Source organism: Conger conger, chromosome 14, assembly GCF_963514075.1.
Source record: "Conger conger chromosome 14, fConCon1.1, whole genome shotgun sequence".
NCBI lineage: Eukaryota > Metazoa > Chordata > Actinopteri > Anguilliformes > Congridae > Conger > Conger conger.
In genome coordinates this window covers 10405751-10421121 of record NC_083773.1, presented here as the reverse complement: position 1 = coordinate 10421121, position 15371 = coordinate 10405751, and the positions used below count along the sequence as shown (strand labels likewise).

The following is a 15371-nucleotide window of genomic DNA, read 5'->3' as shown; positions in this document are numbered from 1 at the left end:
CGAGAGAGCGGGAGACAGAGAGAGAGAGGGAGAGAGAGAGGTAGATAGATGGAGAACACCATAATGAATCAATTGCACTGCATGCCCCAGTTAGTTTTGGTCATTTGTTAACAAGGCCATGAATGCTCAAGCTGAACGCAAGCATATGGCAATAAACAAACCCCCTGACATTCTACATGGGACAATTCTCTTTCTGACATCCATGTTGCTTCCTGTCTACTCCATTCCATTCAAGATCCTTTACCTCCCATAATGCACCGCTCAAGTATTTATTACATGAGATCTGCCCGTGCCCAATCACTCACAATGGCTGTGATGTGCAGAAGTATATTGCTGTTCACAGAGAATGTTTTTCAATCAGCCATTTCCTATCTACGTAGGTATAAGACCTGAATTTGGGTATCAGGCATTACAAATAGAGGTATTTGAAAAAGTATTAGGTCACCTGTGGTTTAAAAAAACTTTTGGTCAAGAATAATTCAGTTAACTTCAGTATGTTTATTGAACCGCAAACCAAAGTGCAAACATTTATATTCAAAACACAAAGGTGAGTTTTACTTCAAATTAATCTTAGACATGACTTTCCTCAAAATGGGCTACTTTGGCTTACTTTACAATGTAACCGATTACTGGAATTATATTCAATTATTTTTAAAAGTGGAAGGTGTGTGTATGTGTTGCAATGTTTTCTGCAGAACCACATTGCAAAAACATCAAATCAGGGAGTGTTGAACAACATGATTTGGCCTCCACAAAACCTGATTTAGCCCCGTAGATCTGGTGTGGGATGAACTAGATCGCTGTGTCCGAAGATGAGAAACTATGACAACCTACAGAAGGCCTGGAATTACTTACGTGCAACATGCAGTAGAGTGTTTAACAGTAATTACTCTTATTCTAAACCTGGGTACCGGGGAGGGGGAGGGCCGAGGTTGGGCCGTGGGTGCGGTAGATGCGCGTCTCTGCCTGAGTGAGCTGTTGTTGGTCTCAAATCTGCTGACAGCGCTGTACGGTGGTGCTCGCTCCGTGACAGGGGTACAGAATGCAATTGGTTTTTCGTTCCGACTAGCTCTGTTGTCAGGATCAATTCCTTGAACTCTTTGTCTCACGGCGGTATATTGTCAACGTTGTTTTTTAGCTCCCTCTTTCGTTGGCATTCTGCGGCTTGCATCAGTTCTGTTTCTTCGCATGCCGTGGGGCTTAAAGGTCTCTGGGAGCTAGGAGACGATGACGAGGTGTTGAAGACATCTGAACGGAGAAGTAAACAAAATGTGAGTGCCGAGTTTAATTACACGCGTTATATTAGGCTATATTATGCACAGCCTGACAATGCGTAATCTCTGTTTCGGTGTTCAGTTCAACACAGCGACCACGCGTTATTGCTCGAAATGATTATCTCGAGAAGACAGTGGTAGCTTGACAGAGGCTGCTGTAATGCTGTCTTTTGATTCTCGGTGACTGAGCGCGATGCCCTATGAGATTGCACACCGCGTGGCCGACGTAGCTAGCTAGTAATTGTCACCTTCGCTGGACGGTGCCCTTTTTTCGCAGTATTCTCAGACAACGTGGGATGTTCAGAACCGTCCGACCTCTGATTAATAAGCTATTAATAGACTGAAGCCTACAATTACTCTGCAAAGCGGGTGGTAAATGGCAATTTTAGCGACGCGGCTCTGTTTCGAAGACGCAGTGAAGATATGTCTGAAAATAGCCTAGCTCATCTTATTTTTTAGTATCCTATTATCATAATTATGCATGGTGGTTGAAAATGACCATGTTTACAACAAACGGCAGAAATCAATTTTCTTCTTGTCGTTATATATGCCTATCCGTAGCTCCTTCGGTAAATTAAGGATTTCGATTATATTGTGTTTTGGCTCACATTTATTTGAATCCTGGATTGAAATGTGGTCCTATGGCTCAGTTTTATAAATTGCCTCATTCACATTTTTTAGCAGCTCCCCCAAATGAAAAAACGAGGGATGCTCGGTTTGCATTATGTATGGCTTAGCTGTGATTGGTTCTCGCGGGTTTGCCGTGAATTTCTCAGTATGGCAACAACCCAGCAACCCCTTCCCCTCGTGCGCTTGCGATTCTGTGCCTCCAAGGGGCTTTTCTGCAGCATCCAGAGTGGTATCCATGGCAACGGCAGGCTGACCCTGTGTCCGCTTGCTGCAGTATCTGCAGGCTTGACCTGAATTCCTCACTGACGGTTAGTCGAGCAGACACACTCAGGCATCTGACCTGCTTCTGATTGTTTTGATTGTTGCCCTCCAAGGGGTGGACACACACGAGGCATCGCTGAGCAGGTGGTACACATTCATACTCGCATATTTTAATATTTTGCTGCTAACAGACGTGCCTGCTTCTCACTGTTCGGCACTGCCGTACCCAGTCAAAACTGCTGAAAGAATCGCTTCTGGCTGCTCTGTCACCTTTAAATATGTCAGTCCGAGTGTCTGAGCAGCACGGATGATTGTGCCCTCATCAGGCAGAAATTCTGAAGAATTTTTTTCTCAATGTGATGTACAGTGAGCAGCTATCAATTTCACATTGCTCGCAAACTGCTTGAATGATGCACCTGTAACGTCTCAGTACTGATGTGTTCGCTTCATTTTGGATTCCTTTGATGAGGCAGCCATTGATTGAACTCTGCTCGCCAGACCGCTGTGTATTGTACTGAGCAAAAGGAGGGGATTATGGGCTGTCCTGTGGAGGAATGATGTGCCCGTATCTGAGAAACGCCCTGGTGGTGCAGCAGCCGCGAGCGGTGTGTGTGTGTGTGTGTGTGTGTGCAGAAGGGTGGGGACACGCACTGCTGTCTTCAAGCTGAAGGAGAAACGCAGCTCGGTGCTGTGATTGTGTACTGTATGTCTGACTCATGCTACAGCTTTCCCTAGTGACTGTCTCATCCAGCCATTCACCCCATAGCTACAGTCTCCCATCCAAAATACTGTCTCACCCCATACCCACAGTCTCCACCAAAAATGCTTTCTCTCCCCATAGCCACAGTCTCAACCCAAAATACTGTCCCACCATATAGCCACAGTCTCCACCCAAACTACTGTCCCACCCTATAGCCACAGTCTCCACCCAAACTACTGTCCCACCCTATAACCAAAGTGTCCACCCAAATTACTGTCCCACCCTATAGCCACAGTCTCCACCCAAACTACTGCCTCACCCCATAGCCTGTCTGTCTTCATAGCACTGTCACCCCAAAGCCATATTACTACAATCACAATTCTCAATGTCTCACCCAGCTGGACAGCCACAGGCCCCCTTGGCTGGCTTGTCACCATCTTTAATAATGGGAGCCTTCAGCCGGTTTCACTGCTATTGTGATTTAGAACAAAAGTGCCAGGGTGGTTTAGAAATAAAAAAAACGATTGAGTGCACACTTATTTATGCAAGTGTGACTGAATAATTGGTTTTTAGACCAGCTATGAAATAATGGCACCCGTTTTTGGATGCAGTCCAAGTTTCCAGCGCAGAGGATCATGTTTAAAGTTTGCTGTATTCTATATACACTCAGTGAGCAATTTATTAGGTATACTTTTACACCAGCTTGTTAATGCAAATATTTAATCGGCCAATCATGTGGCAGCAACTAAATGCATAAAAGCATACAAATGTGGTCAAGAGGTTCAGCTGTTGTTCCGAGCAAATTTCAGAATGGGGAAGAAATGTGATCTAAGTGACTTTGACCATGGAATGATTGCCAGAGAGCCTGGTTTGAGTATCTCAGAAACTGCTGATCTCCTGTGATTTTCACGCTGAACAGTCTCTGGAGTGTGCAGAGAATGGTGCGAAAAACAAAAAAACATCCAGTGAGCAGCAGTTCTGTGGGCAGAAATGTGTTGTTAATGAGAGAGATCAGAGGACAAGGGCCAGACTGGTTGAAGCTGACAGGAAGGTGAAAATTAACGTAAAGAACCACACGTTACAACAGTGGTATGCAGAAGAACATTCTCTTAAAGCATCCCTGAATTGTCTTAAGAAACACAAATTGAGAAACAGCTCTTGTTTGTACAGTATTAATGGGACTACACTTTATAAAAACACATGCCACTGTTATTATTTTAACTGCCTGGAGCTGCACAGGATGAAGGTGCATTGGCACACACACCATGGGCTGGGTACTGATTGATGCATCGCTGGAATTAGAAAACAATTAGAGTAACAACTGTTGGGCAGAACAGTGCTGTGGCTTGTCTCTCGTGAGAGGCTGCAGATGGTGCACGCTGTTCCCCAAGAATCAATAATGAAAAATGAGAAACCACAATTAGACAATATTTTATATAATTAATTGAATGAAAATAGGACCCTGACGTGGAAAGAGTCTGGGGAACCTATACAAGGTAGCACATCTGGAGGGGGATGTGGTGAATAATGTGTCTTACAGTCTTACTCCAGACTGATATGGAAAGGGTTCTGTGTGTGTTTTGTGCAGCTCTCTCTGTTTGCCTTTTCCCTTTGAATTACAGAGCTTTCTATTGTGTCTTTTATTTCCTGAAGCGCATTTGTTGCTGTCAGAGAAGGAACATTATCTAGGATATGTCAGCTACGTTTATAAAAAGGAAGAGAAAGAGGGATAGAGGCTGAGGTCTGGAGCAAAACAGACATACAGTCCAGCTGTGAGCTGCCAGAACCAGACTGCGTGGGAGGTCCTTTATCAGACCCCCAACACACACACACTGACACACTTGCAAGCTCACACACACACACACACACACACACACACTTGCAGACACTCACACTCACACACGCACATATGCACACAAACACACACACACACACTCATTCACACAAACACACACACACATATACCTACGCACAGGCACACACACACACACACACACATATATACATACACACACAGGCACACACACACACACATATATACATACACACACTCACACACACACACATACACACGTGCTGCACACACACACACATACACACGCACACACACATGCACACACACAGGGATTCTACCTCTTCAGCCCAGTGTCAGATATGACATCACCACACGGCAGTGCCTCCCTCCTGCACCTCCCTGCAGTACTTTGCGATGTAACTCAGCCCTCCTGATACAGGAGTGCTCAAGTTGTTGCTTATTCGATGGAACACCAATTGATCCAGTTCAGTTCTTGCTCATTGGATTGGCACGCGGCAGTTGATGACCGATGTCGATTTAAGGGCTTACCTCTCCTCGACATCCTGTCCTGGCCCTGACCACCAGTGTTATACAACAGGGCCCAGCCACAGTCAGTAGCGGTTCTGGGTCTAAAGCAAGCGAGCCAACCCGATTTCCGGAGGTAATTCATGGTGTGTTTTAAATGAGCCGATTGTTTGTGTGGACGCAGTGAGGATCTTTGCCTTGGCCCTCTGATCCAGACACAAAGCTGTCCTCTGTCTCTGGCACCAGTGGTGGTTTCACAGGGAACAGGGTCCTGACTGTGGGGAGGGAGGCTACTGTTCTCCCCGGAGTGTCGTTTACACGCAGGGCGCAGGGGGAAACAGAGAGAAGCCTGTGTTCCCCACAGGGAGAATAATCCAATTCATGCGTAGATCTTATCTGCGCTTTGCTGACTGAATTGACCCCACATCTGGGTCTCGCTACCCTCGGTGAAATGTCAACGCAGATATGAAAATATGTCACGATTATTATTACTGATGTTTTGATTGTGTCTGCTCTGCGTCTGCTGTATCTGTTGTTGTGGTGGAGGTATGCCACCAGAGGGCGCTGAAGCCTCATTAAAGTCATAGGGCAGGGGAAGAATTGTGATGCTTTTCAGTATTACTGAATACAGTGAGAGTAACCTTTGTAAAAAGACATAGCGAAATGCTGCTTTGCCAGTGTTTATGTTATTTGACCTGGAGTCAATGATATGCTGTTGAGATGTGAGGTGGGGGCGACATGGCTCAGGCAGTAAGAGCAGTTGTCTGGCAGTCGGAGGGTTGCCGGTTCGATCCCCCGCCCCGGGCTGTGTCGAAGTGTCCCTGAGCAAGACACCTAACCCCCAAATGCTCCTGACGAGCTGGTCGGGGCCTTGCATGTCGGTGTGTGAATGTGTGTATGAGTGTGTGTATGAATGGGTGAATGGAGAAGCATCAATTGTACAGCGCTTTGGATAAAGGCGCTATATAAACGCCAACCATTTACCATGTGTACTGATTGGGATAACATTGGGATCTCCTTTCCCTGCTTTAGATGTGATGGACCAGCAGAGGGCGCTGCATTCTGGCTGTATTGTTACAGGGGTGCGCACACCCCCCATCCGTCGCAACAGCAAGCTAGCCACCCTGGGGCGCATCTTCAAGCCCTGGAAATGGAGGAAAAAGAAGGGCGAGAAGATGAAGCAGAGTTCTACAGGTGAGCGGAGCTAACGCTAATGCTAATGCTTTCAGGCTGATAAAGATAAGAGCGTATTGCAATGTGATGTTTCTGATAGAAAAAATGAATCTTTCCTGTTTTAAATTGAATTATAATAATAAAGTAATAATTATTATTATTATTATTAGTAGTAGTAGTAGTAGTAGTAATTGTTGTAGTATTAGTATTAGTAATAGAAGTAGTAGTAGTAGTATTGACCACAGAGTCTCAGGCACTAATAATAAGTATTAGCTTCATGTGAAGTTGTGTGTTGGGCAGATGAGTTAACAATTTTGGCAAGTATGATCGGTGAGTGAATCAGAATCAAGCAGCAGGTGTACATTTAGGTGATTAAGACGTGTTTGTACGAATTACAGGAATTATGGCTGGCTGTTGAAGTTAATTACAGTATGATTGGTAGCAGAAGGGAGCCAGTAGTTATAATATATTTATAAGTGGGGTTGCGTTAGTGACAGCTTTGTAATTACTGCATGGTTCTATATACTGTAAAGGGGTGTTAGTTATACAGTATCTGAGAGACAGAGAATGGTAGCCATCGGTAATGTGGGTCCGCAGCAGTATACTTGAGCGTGTACGTGACTGGATGTTTGTACATGACTGGGAGTTAGACAGTGTTTGTTAGCAAAGGTGAGTCACTAACAGTGCAGATGTTATATTTGAATGCATACTCTGCCTCCTGGGGTTGTTGTGATAGTTGAGTGAGTGACAGAGTCGTCGGTAGCACACGTTAGCAAGCGTGCGGCTGTTATTGCGTGTCGTGTTGTGAATGTAACGGCGTGGTTGCGATAGCGGAGCGAGTGACAGTGCGTTTGTCCTCTCCTGCAGCTCTGGAGAGGAAGGCCATGGCTCGTCAGAGCCAGGATGAGCTGGTCCGGAGGGGGCTGGCAGAGATGATGGAGTCAGGTGAGAGAGGGCGGGGCAGGGCCTTAGCCGAGGAGGGGCGTGGTTTCAGGCGGCAGGCTGTCAAAAACCCATTTCAGCCTAACCCCCACCGTATCAGCCCACCTGCTTCCCATCTTAGCGCTGGAGCTGGTCTGGGAGCTGCGTTAGGGGCTGAATGAGCTTAGCAGAGTCATGAGATGGCTGATATCTGTGACACAGAGCTGGGTGGTATATCACAAAGCAGGATTACTTGGTTGGATAAGTTTACAGAATAAAACCCGGAACAGCTGTTTTTATTTCAGTCTGTATTCCAGTTTCGGGTTTTATTCAGTGCACTTATCCAGCTCACTCGGTAATCCTGCTTTGTGATATCCCCTCCTTGGTCTGTATGGGGTTGTCACAATCTTCCTCTCTCCTCCCTGCAGATTCGGCGTTGGCCTGCGGGGGCTGCATGGAGGACCCGGGCACCCCCACAAGCGACTACTCAGACGGGGAGGAGAGGGAGCAGGAGCCACTGGCGCCCCTGGTCAACCTCAGCACCATGGAGGACCTCGGATCAGACGAGGACAACTCCTCCACAGGTGGGGGGTGGTCCGGGATCCGGCCTGCGGGAAACCCTCTCTCTGGACCCTCGGCCCACTGTTTATGTAGCCTCAGGCATTGCACTGACGCAAAGCTATGGCTCTAGCACAACCACACACCTCACTATGTTATGTGTGCCATTATAGACATGCTGTCTATTTGATTGTTTTCATAAATGTGTGCAGATTAGTGGGGCAGAAAAGAATGTGTTTTTTTTTTTTACATTGGCAATTCGATGAGTACAAACCACTGATATATTACAGGTAGAAAAGTTGCTGCTTCATGGCTTGACATTGACCAGCCTTGTAGCCGTGACGCCGGTCAACAAAATTGTTTGCGGAGGCACTCAGCTCACTCCAAAAGCCTGACCACCACAGTACACAAGATCATTGTGTAGTGAATGCAAACTCCTCCCTCACAACAACCTAATTTCTTTAAGAATCCCCTCACATCCCTCAGACTTGAGCCACCTACGTTACTACAGCAGGTTTTAGTACGCACAGACGCCACACGGTGGAGGCAGAGATGGTAGAACCGTCTCCTGTCCACAGACTGCACCCTGTAAAAGTGTGCAGGTAGACGGGTTCCTCTTGCCACTTTCTGGTAGTGGGCAGGTAGGTCCACCATTTTGGGCTCAGTTCTGTTCAACAGGGTTTTATTGAATTGAATTTCCACTGGTAAATAATAAGTACACAAGATCATTGTGTAGTGAATGCAAACTCCTCCCTCACAACAACCTCATTTCTTTAAGAATCCCCTCACATCCCTCGGACTTGAGCCACCTACGTTACTACAGCAGGCTACCACACGGTGGAGGCAGAGATGGTAGAACTTATCCCTGGTTATGGGTATGCACTTTGTTGTACGTCGCTCTGGATAAGATGTAGTTTTTCCGGCTTTATCCTTTTTCGGTTATACTATGCTATCAGACCTCATTTTATGCCACAAACACCCACACAGGAAGCATTAAGCTGAGTGGGCGCTTGCCTCCAATGCACTCACCCACGAGCAAGCAGCCATTCTCCCCACACGCTCCACTCCACTCATCTCAACCCCCCCATACGTCTGCATAGAAGGTGGTAGTGCAGGAATTGAGTACTGGGGCTCACCCAGGGTACTGCCAAAAAGCGCAATTCTGGCAATGGACACCTCACGCAGCCTCACAAACCTTGTAGAGGCCTGATGGGAAGCTAGGGGGCGCTCATGCTGCAGTATCCCCAGGAGCCCCGTCCATTCACAGTCCCCCCCGACCCGAGCAGGATAAGGTCATCTGTGTCCTCCCATCGCCTAAGAGTCGCACTTAGAGGGCCAAAGCTTAGGGTTTGTATTCAGAAAGTGTGAAGATCATCGCCTTTCTCTCTTTTTTTGCATTGTCTTTGCATTTGTTCAGTGGTTACTACTGTACAGCTTGATAAAGTCAAAGGCCAGTCATTTCTGCTTTTTTCAAGCATTATTTTCAATGACATATACAATGTTATTTGCAATGGCATGCACAGCAATGCAATTTTATCCTATTTTTAGATGCTGCTTACGGTACAAATTGAAGTACCGTCTGACAATGTCACAGGGAACACACCGAATTGCACCTCTTTGGCCGTGTTCAGAATGTTACTGGACGGCGGCCCTTGTCCGTGCCATGCTATTGGCTGCAGTGTATGTAAATGTGATTGAGGGATCAGGCACAGGTCGTGCTGACTCCAGGCTAATGTAAATGCTCCCATTAATCTGGACTCACCCGGGGTGGCCTTGCATAATGGCCACCTCGGATGCCGTTTGAAGCCCCAGTCGTGACTCTGTGCAATGTCTCCTCACTCAGTGCGGGACTCCACAGAAGACAACGAGACGGCCGCGGACCACAGCCAGAACGAAGAGGAGGAGGAAGAGGACGAAGATGCCCCATCGGTCGACCTGTCCTGCAGTGCCCTTCTGGGCAGGGCGGAGAACCACGAGGGGGAGGAAGAGGCACTGGGCCACGGAGATCCCAACACCCCGCCCCCTCCGGGTCTGCCGGCCAAACTGCTGACCAGGCTGGGCAGCCTGGAAGGTGAGTGCCCCGCCCTTGCGCATCATTTCAGTTTTAGACCTGGGGACGCACAGGCAGGGGTATGGTGAGTGTGGGTGAGGGCGCTTCATGTTAAGTTCACATTACAGCCGTCTGTAAAAGCGCAGGGGGCATGCACCGATGGGCTTGTGTAGAGGGGGCCAGTCGGGGTTTGGGTAACGCAGGCCCTGTGGAGTGTCACTTACCGTGCCTCTCCCGGGCGACAGGCTCTCAGACGGAACTGGGGAAGCCGCCCCAGACCTCCCTGCAGAGGAGCTCCACCCTCCCCCGCCAGGCCCCCCGGGGCCCCGAGGGCCAGGGGACCCTCACTCTGCGGGGCCCCATGTCCAACCCCGCGGGCTCGCCCCACCTGGGCCTGCTCCACCCGCAGCTGCCCCCTAGCTGCATCATCGAGGAACTGCACCGCGCTCTGGCCTCCAAGCACCGGCAGGACAGGTGAGGAACCGCACACCCCCTACCGCACGCTGGGCTCCAATCGCCTGTGTCCGTCTGCGGTCTGCTCGCCTCAACGATCTGCTCGGGGTCCTTGTGTGTCTCTGCTGCGTGGTGACGTATTTGACGCATTTTGATGGCTGTAGTGAGGCAAGTACAGCTATATAGAGCGTACGCTAAAAAGTGCTGCTTGTGTCGACAGTGCCGAGAGAGTGACAATGTAACCACATGAAGTATTAATTTCATATTCCGTTATGGGAAAATAGTATTTTCACAAACAGCTTTTCTTTTAGGCAACGGTAGGAAATCTTAGTTCTGAATGTGCGCCTTAGAAGTTCTCCAGCAATCGAACACGTCACGCTGCGTCACTTCACCGTGGAGAGATATGCAAGGACCCCGAGCAGATCACTGAGACGAGCAGATTTTTGACCGTCACCAGCTCTGACGAGGGGATAACGGTCATCTCTCTGACAGGGGGGTTTAACGGTCGTCTCTCTGACAGGGGGGTTTAACGGTTGTCTCTCTGATGGGGGGGTTTAACGGTCGTCTCTCTGACGGGGGGTAACGGTCGTCTCTCTGACAGGGGGGTTTAACGGTCGTCTCTCTGATGGGGGGGTTTAACGGTCGTCTCTCTGACAGGGGGGTTTAACGGTCGTCTCTCTGACTGGGGGGTTTAACGGTCGTCTCTCTGACGGGGGGGTTTAACGGTCGTCTCTCTGACGGGGTTTAACGGTCGTCTCTCTGACGGGGGGTAACGGTCGTCTCTCTGACAGGGGGGTTTAACGGTCGTCTCTCTGACTGGGGGGTTTAACGGTCGTCTCTCTGACGGGGGGGTTTAACGGTCGTCTCTCTGACGGGGGGTAACGGTCGTCTCTGTGACAGGGGGGTTTAACGGTCGTCTCTCTGACTGGGGGGTTTAACGGTCGTCTCTCTGACTGGGGGGTTTAACGGTCGTCTCTCTGACGGGGGGGTTTAACGGTCGTCTCTCTGACGGGGGGTAACGGTCGTCTCTCTGACAGGGGGGTTTAACGGTCGTCTCTCTGACTGGGGGGTTTAACGGTCGTCTCTCTGACGGGGGGTAACGGTCGTCTCTCTGACGGGGGGGTTTAACAGTCTCTCTGTACCCCTCAGTTTCCACGGCAAGGACGTGCGCTCGTCGCCCAAGCGGCGGTCTGACTGCAGGTTCTCGCGCACCTCCAGCCAGGAGAAGGAGCCGAGCGGGGAGGCCGACTGCAAGAAGGAGGCGGACGAGAACAAGGAGAACCTGCGCCTGGACCAGTACTACAGCGACACCTCCGGCCTGCTGCACGACCAGGACAGCTGGAACGAGTCCGTCATCTCCGGTGCGCTTCCCCTGGAGCTGAGAGACTCTCCTGCTCTCAACATGTAGATGCACACTCACACACGCACACACACACACACACACACATACACTCACAGTACATACACACATACACACACATACACACACTTACACACTCACACACACACACATTCACACACTCACACACGCACATACACTCACACACACACACATACACTCACAGTACATACACACATACACACATCATACACTCACACACACACACATACACTCACAGTACATACACACATACTCACATCATACACTCACACACTCACACTCACAGTACATACACACATACACACACTCACACACGCACATACACACACACACACACACTCACAGTACACACACATATACACACACTCACACACGCACATGCACACACACACACACTCACAGTACATACACACATACACACACTTACACACGCACTTACACTCACACACACACACACACACACTCACTCACAGTACATACACACACTCACACACGCACACACTCACTCATGCACATACACTCACACACACACTCACTCACAGTACATTCACACATACACACACTTACACACGCACATACACACACACACTCACTCATGCACATATATTCACACACACTCTCACATCCGCACATCATACACTAACACACATACACACTCACAGTACATACACACATACACACGCACACACACACACACACACACAGTACATATACACATACACACACACACACTCACAGTACACACACATACACACATACACTCATAGTACACACACACACTCACACTCACAGTTCACACACATACACATCACACCTACAAACGCATTCACCCAAACACCCATATACGCGCACACACACACACACATTCATGACAAACACACACTCATGCACACATACACACATGCCCACGCACTCACATGCACATTAACATACACACTCATACAGATAAACGCATGTAAGCTATTTATTTTGGTCCACCAGCAAGAAACATTATGGGTATGAGAACCATATTCTTCTTCACATACAGTGACTGCCTACACACACACCCACACATACACCCACACACACTCCCATACACCCGCACACATACACACCCCCATATACACTAATTCACATGATCAGAAATCATTCTTTTAGGGTTTCCAAAATTATTGCAACAAACACCCCAGCAATGAATGCTTAGCCTAGATTCCCTGTTGAGAAAGCATATTAGCATGTATTCCCTGTAAGTGCTTGTTGTACTCATACTGGTCAGTTCTATTATTTCTCTATTAAGCCTTCACATTTAACACATTCAGCATTGTTATTTTGGAAAGGCTTAAACTCGAAATAAAAATGCTGACTGTTTATGAGCAATGTGACTCAGTCAATGCCTTTTCCACCTTTGCGGTTGAGTCAGTGCTACTCACCATCAGTACTGGACTGCCTCCCGTGCAGGCCTGCCGCACGATTGTCCTGCTCTTTCTACTCATTCCACAGAAATGAGCACGAAAAGCATGGCACGGAGCGTACCTTTAAATAATCTGAATTTTGTAACAACTGAGATCAAATACGAGAAGACCAGCTATGACAACAACCAGGAATGTAACTATGACAACAAGAAATAATGAAATAAGCAAGTTAATGTGCTGATAATTGAGCATTAATTGAACATGGCATGCTCATCAGGCAAAACAAACTGGATTTAGTAGTAATGACAGAGAGCATAATTGTAGTCCTTGACGCTTCATGATTCAGCATCAAAGTGTCTGTTAGATCAACATTAGACAGGTTTGATTAATTGTGGGAAATAAGTATATTGCACAGACTACAAAACAGCTCATTAGAATTTTGTATTTTATACAATCACACTCGCATAGTGTACACTGTGTGTCAAATTATAAGAGGGATTTATTTTGGATAACACATTCATCTTAAATTCAAAAGATAGGTCTTGAGTGAACATTTTCCTGTACTGAAATCATGTGTAATATAATGATTCATTTACACCTGTTTTACAATTATATTGTGTTTGTATTTGTTTATCAGAATTACTATACATTGCTTACCATTAGTGATACATTCAAACATTACAAATTGTATTGATGGAGCTGTCCTTGGAGAGGTCACTGAGTGTGTATGTGTGTGTGTGCGTGTGCGTGTGTGTGTGTGTGTGGCCACAGGGACGTTGCCTCGTAGGATGAGGAAGGAGCTCCTGGCTGTAAAGCTGCGAAACCGACCCAGCAAGCAGGAGCTGGAGGACCGTAACATCTTCCCCGTGCGCAGCGACCAGGAGCGGCAGGAGATCCGCCAGCAGATCGAGATGAAGCTCGCCAAGTGAGTCTCACTGTCCCACCCATCCTGCTGGCCAGCTCATCTCTCTCTCTCTCACACACACACACACACACACACACACACATACGAGTCTACACGCATGCGCACACATACGTATACGAGTGTACACGCATGCACACACATACACACACACACACACATATATGAACGTACACACACACATACACACACACACACACATATATGAACATACACACACACATACGAATGTACACGCACACACAAACACACACATACACATACGGATGTACACACACGCACACACAGGAATTTACCCACATGCACAAACACACACACACACATACGAATGTACACACATGCACGCATACACACACACACACACACACATACGAGCACACACACACACACACGCATATAGACACAGACACATTTCATTGGCCCATCTTTGTCTCTCTAATGTGTTAATTGCCCTCTCATCTTGGTCTAGCTTCCCATCCGCTTGCTCATCGTCCTGCCTCTCTCAATGTGTACAGCTTTAGGCTACATATTTCAATTAGCTGATGCTGGGTATTGCCTTATATTTCATTTTGTAAAAGTGTTTTTACAGTTGTACAGAAGGGCTTGTGTTTCAATGCGCTGCTTTCTCTGTGGTCCCACCAGTGCACAGTATTTTGCTGAAATCTTGCAGAACATTTTGTACTGCTGGTCGAGCTCTGCTGAAGAGACACAATATATGTTTGCTAAAAGTGAACCCCGAGAGAATTATTACACAGTTTTCTCTCTTGGGCCTAGGGAACGCCTGAAATGAATGTTGCATTTTCATCACTGCTGCTCATTCGATTTGGCTGGGAAGTTATATAAGAGCCATGCAGTTTGACGGAAACAAATCTGGAGCAGGAAAGTTACTGTACACCGAGAAGTATGGAAACAGAGGAATAAAACAGAGCAGAAACCATAATCCTATTTGAGGTGTTATATAATTTGAAGACGGGAGGTGCCGCGGTGGATGTGATCGGATTAGCTCTCTCGATTTATGTGTTCATCGACCATTGTTCTGGGTTCAGGGTGTAAGCTTGTGCAGTGGTTAAATTGGGATATGCTGGAGGTGGAGTTAGCATTGAGCGCGCTCTACTTTTGCAGTGGTTAAATGGTTTAGCTTATACAGCCAGCGTGATTCTAATAGCTTCTTTGTGCTTATAACCTTTGAAAATAAAATGAAAGAAAAACATTTGTTGAAACATCCAACCGTGATGTAGCTTAATATTTTGTGAGTATACTTTGGAGGGCTCACTACATTTCCCCCATTGTAGTGCAGGGCTGCTGCCGGGAAGCTGACAGGGCTGCAACCACCAACT

The 15371-nt window shown here is 47.5% G+C and overlaps 1 protein-coding gene across 1 annotated transcript in view; it reads left to right on the top strand.

Annotated features, from left to right (window-relative positions):
• Nucleotides 1–986: 986 nt before the first annotated feature.
• Nucleotides 987–15371, top strand: part of phactr3b (phosphatase and actin regulator 3b) — a 34509-nt gene continuing 20124 nt past the window's right edge. Inside the window, exons 1-8 of the mRNA XM_061220150.1 lie at nt 987–1271; nt 6218–6379; nt 7226–7303; nt 7708–7863; nt 9681–9908; nt 10133–10361; nt 11490–11701; nt 13884–14037. Coding sequence (XP_061076134.1) covers nt 6223–6379; nt 7226–7303; nt 7708–7863; nt 9681–9908; nt 10133–10361; nt 11490–11701; nt 13884–14037 — 1214 coding nt within the window. The 5' untranslated portion in view covers nt 987–1271; nt 6218–6222. The remainder of the gene's footprint in view (nt 1272–6217; nt 6380–7225; nt 7304–7707; nt 7864–9680; nt 9909–10132; nt 10362–11489; nt 11702–13883; nt 14038–15371) is intronic.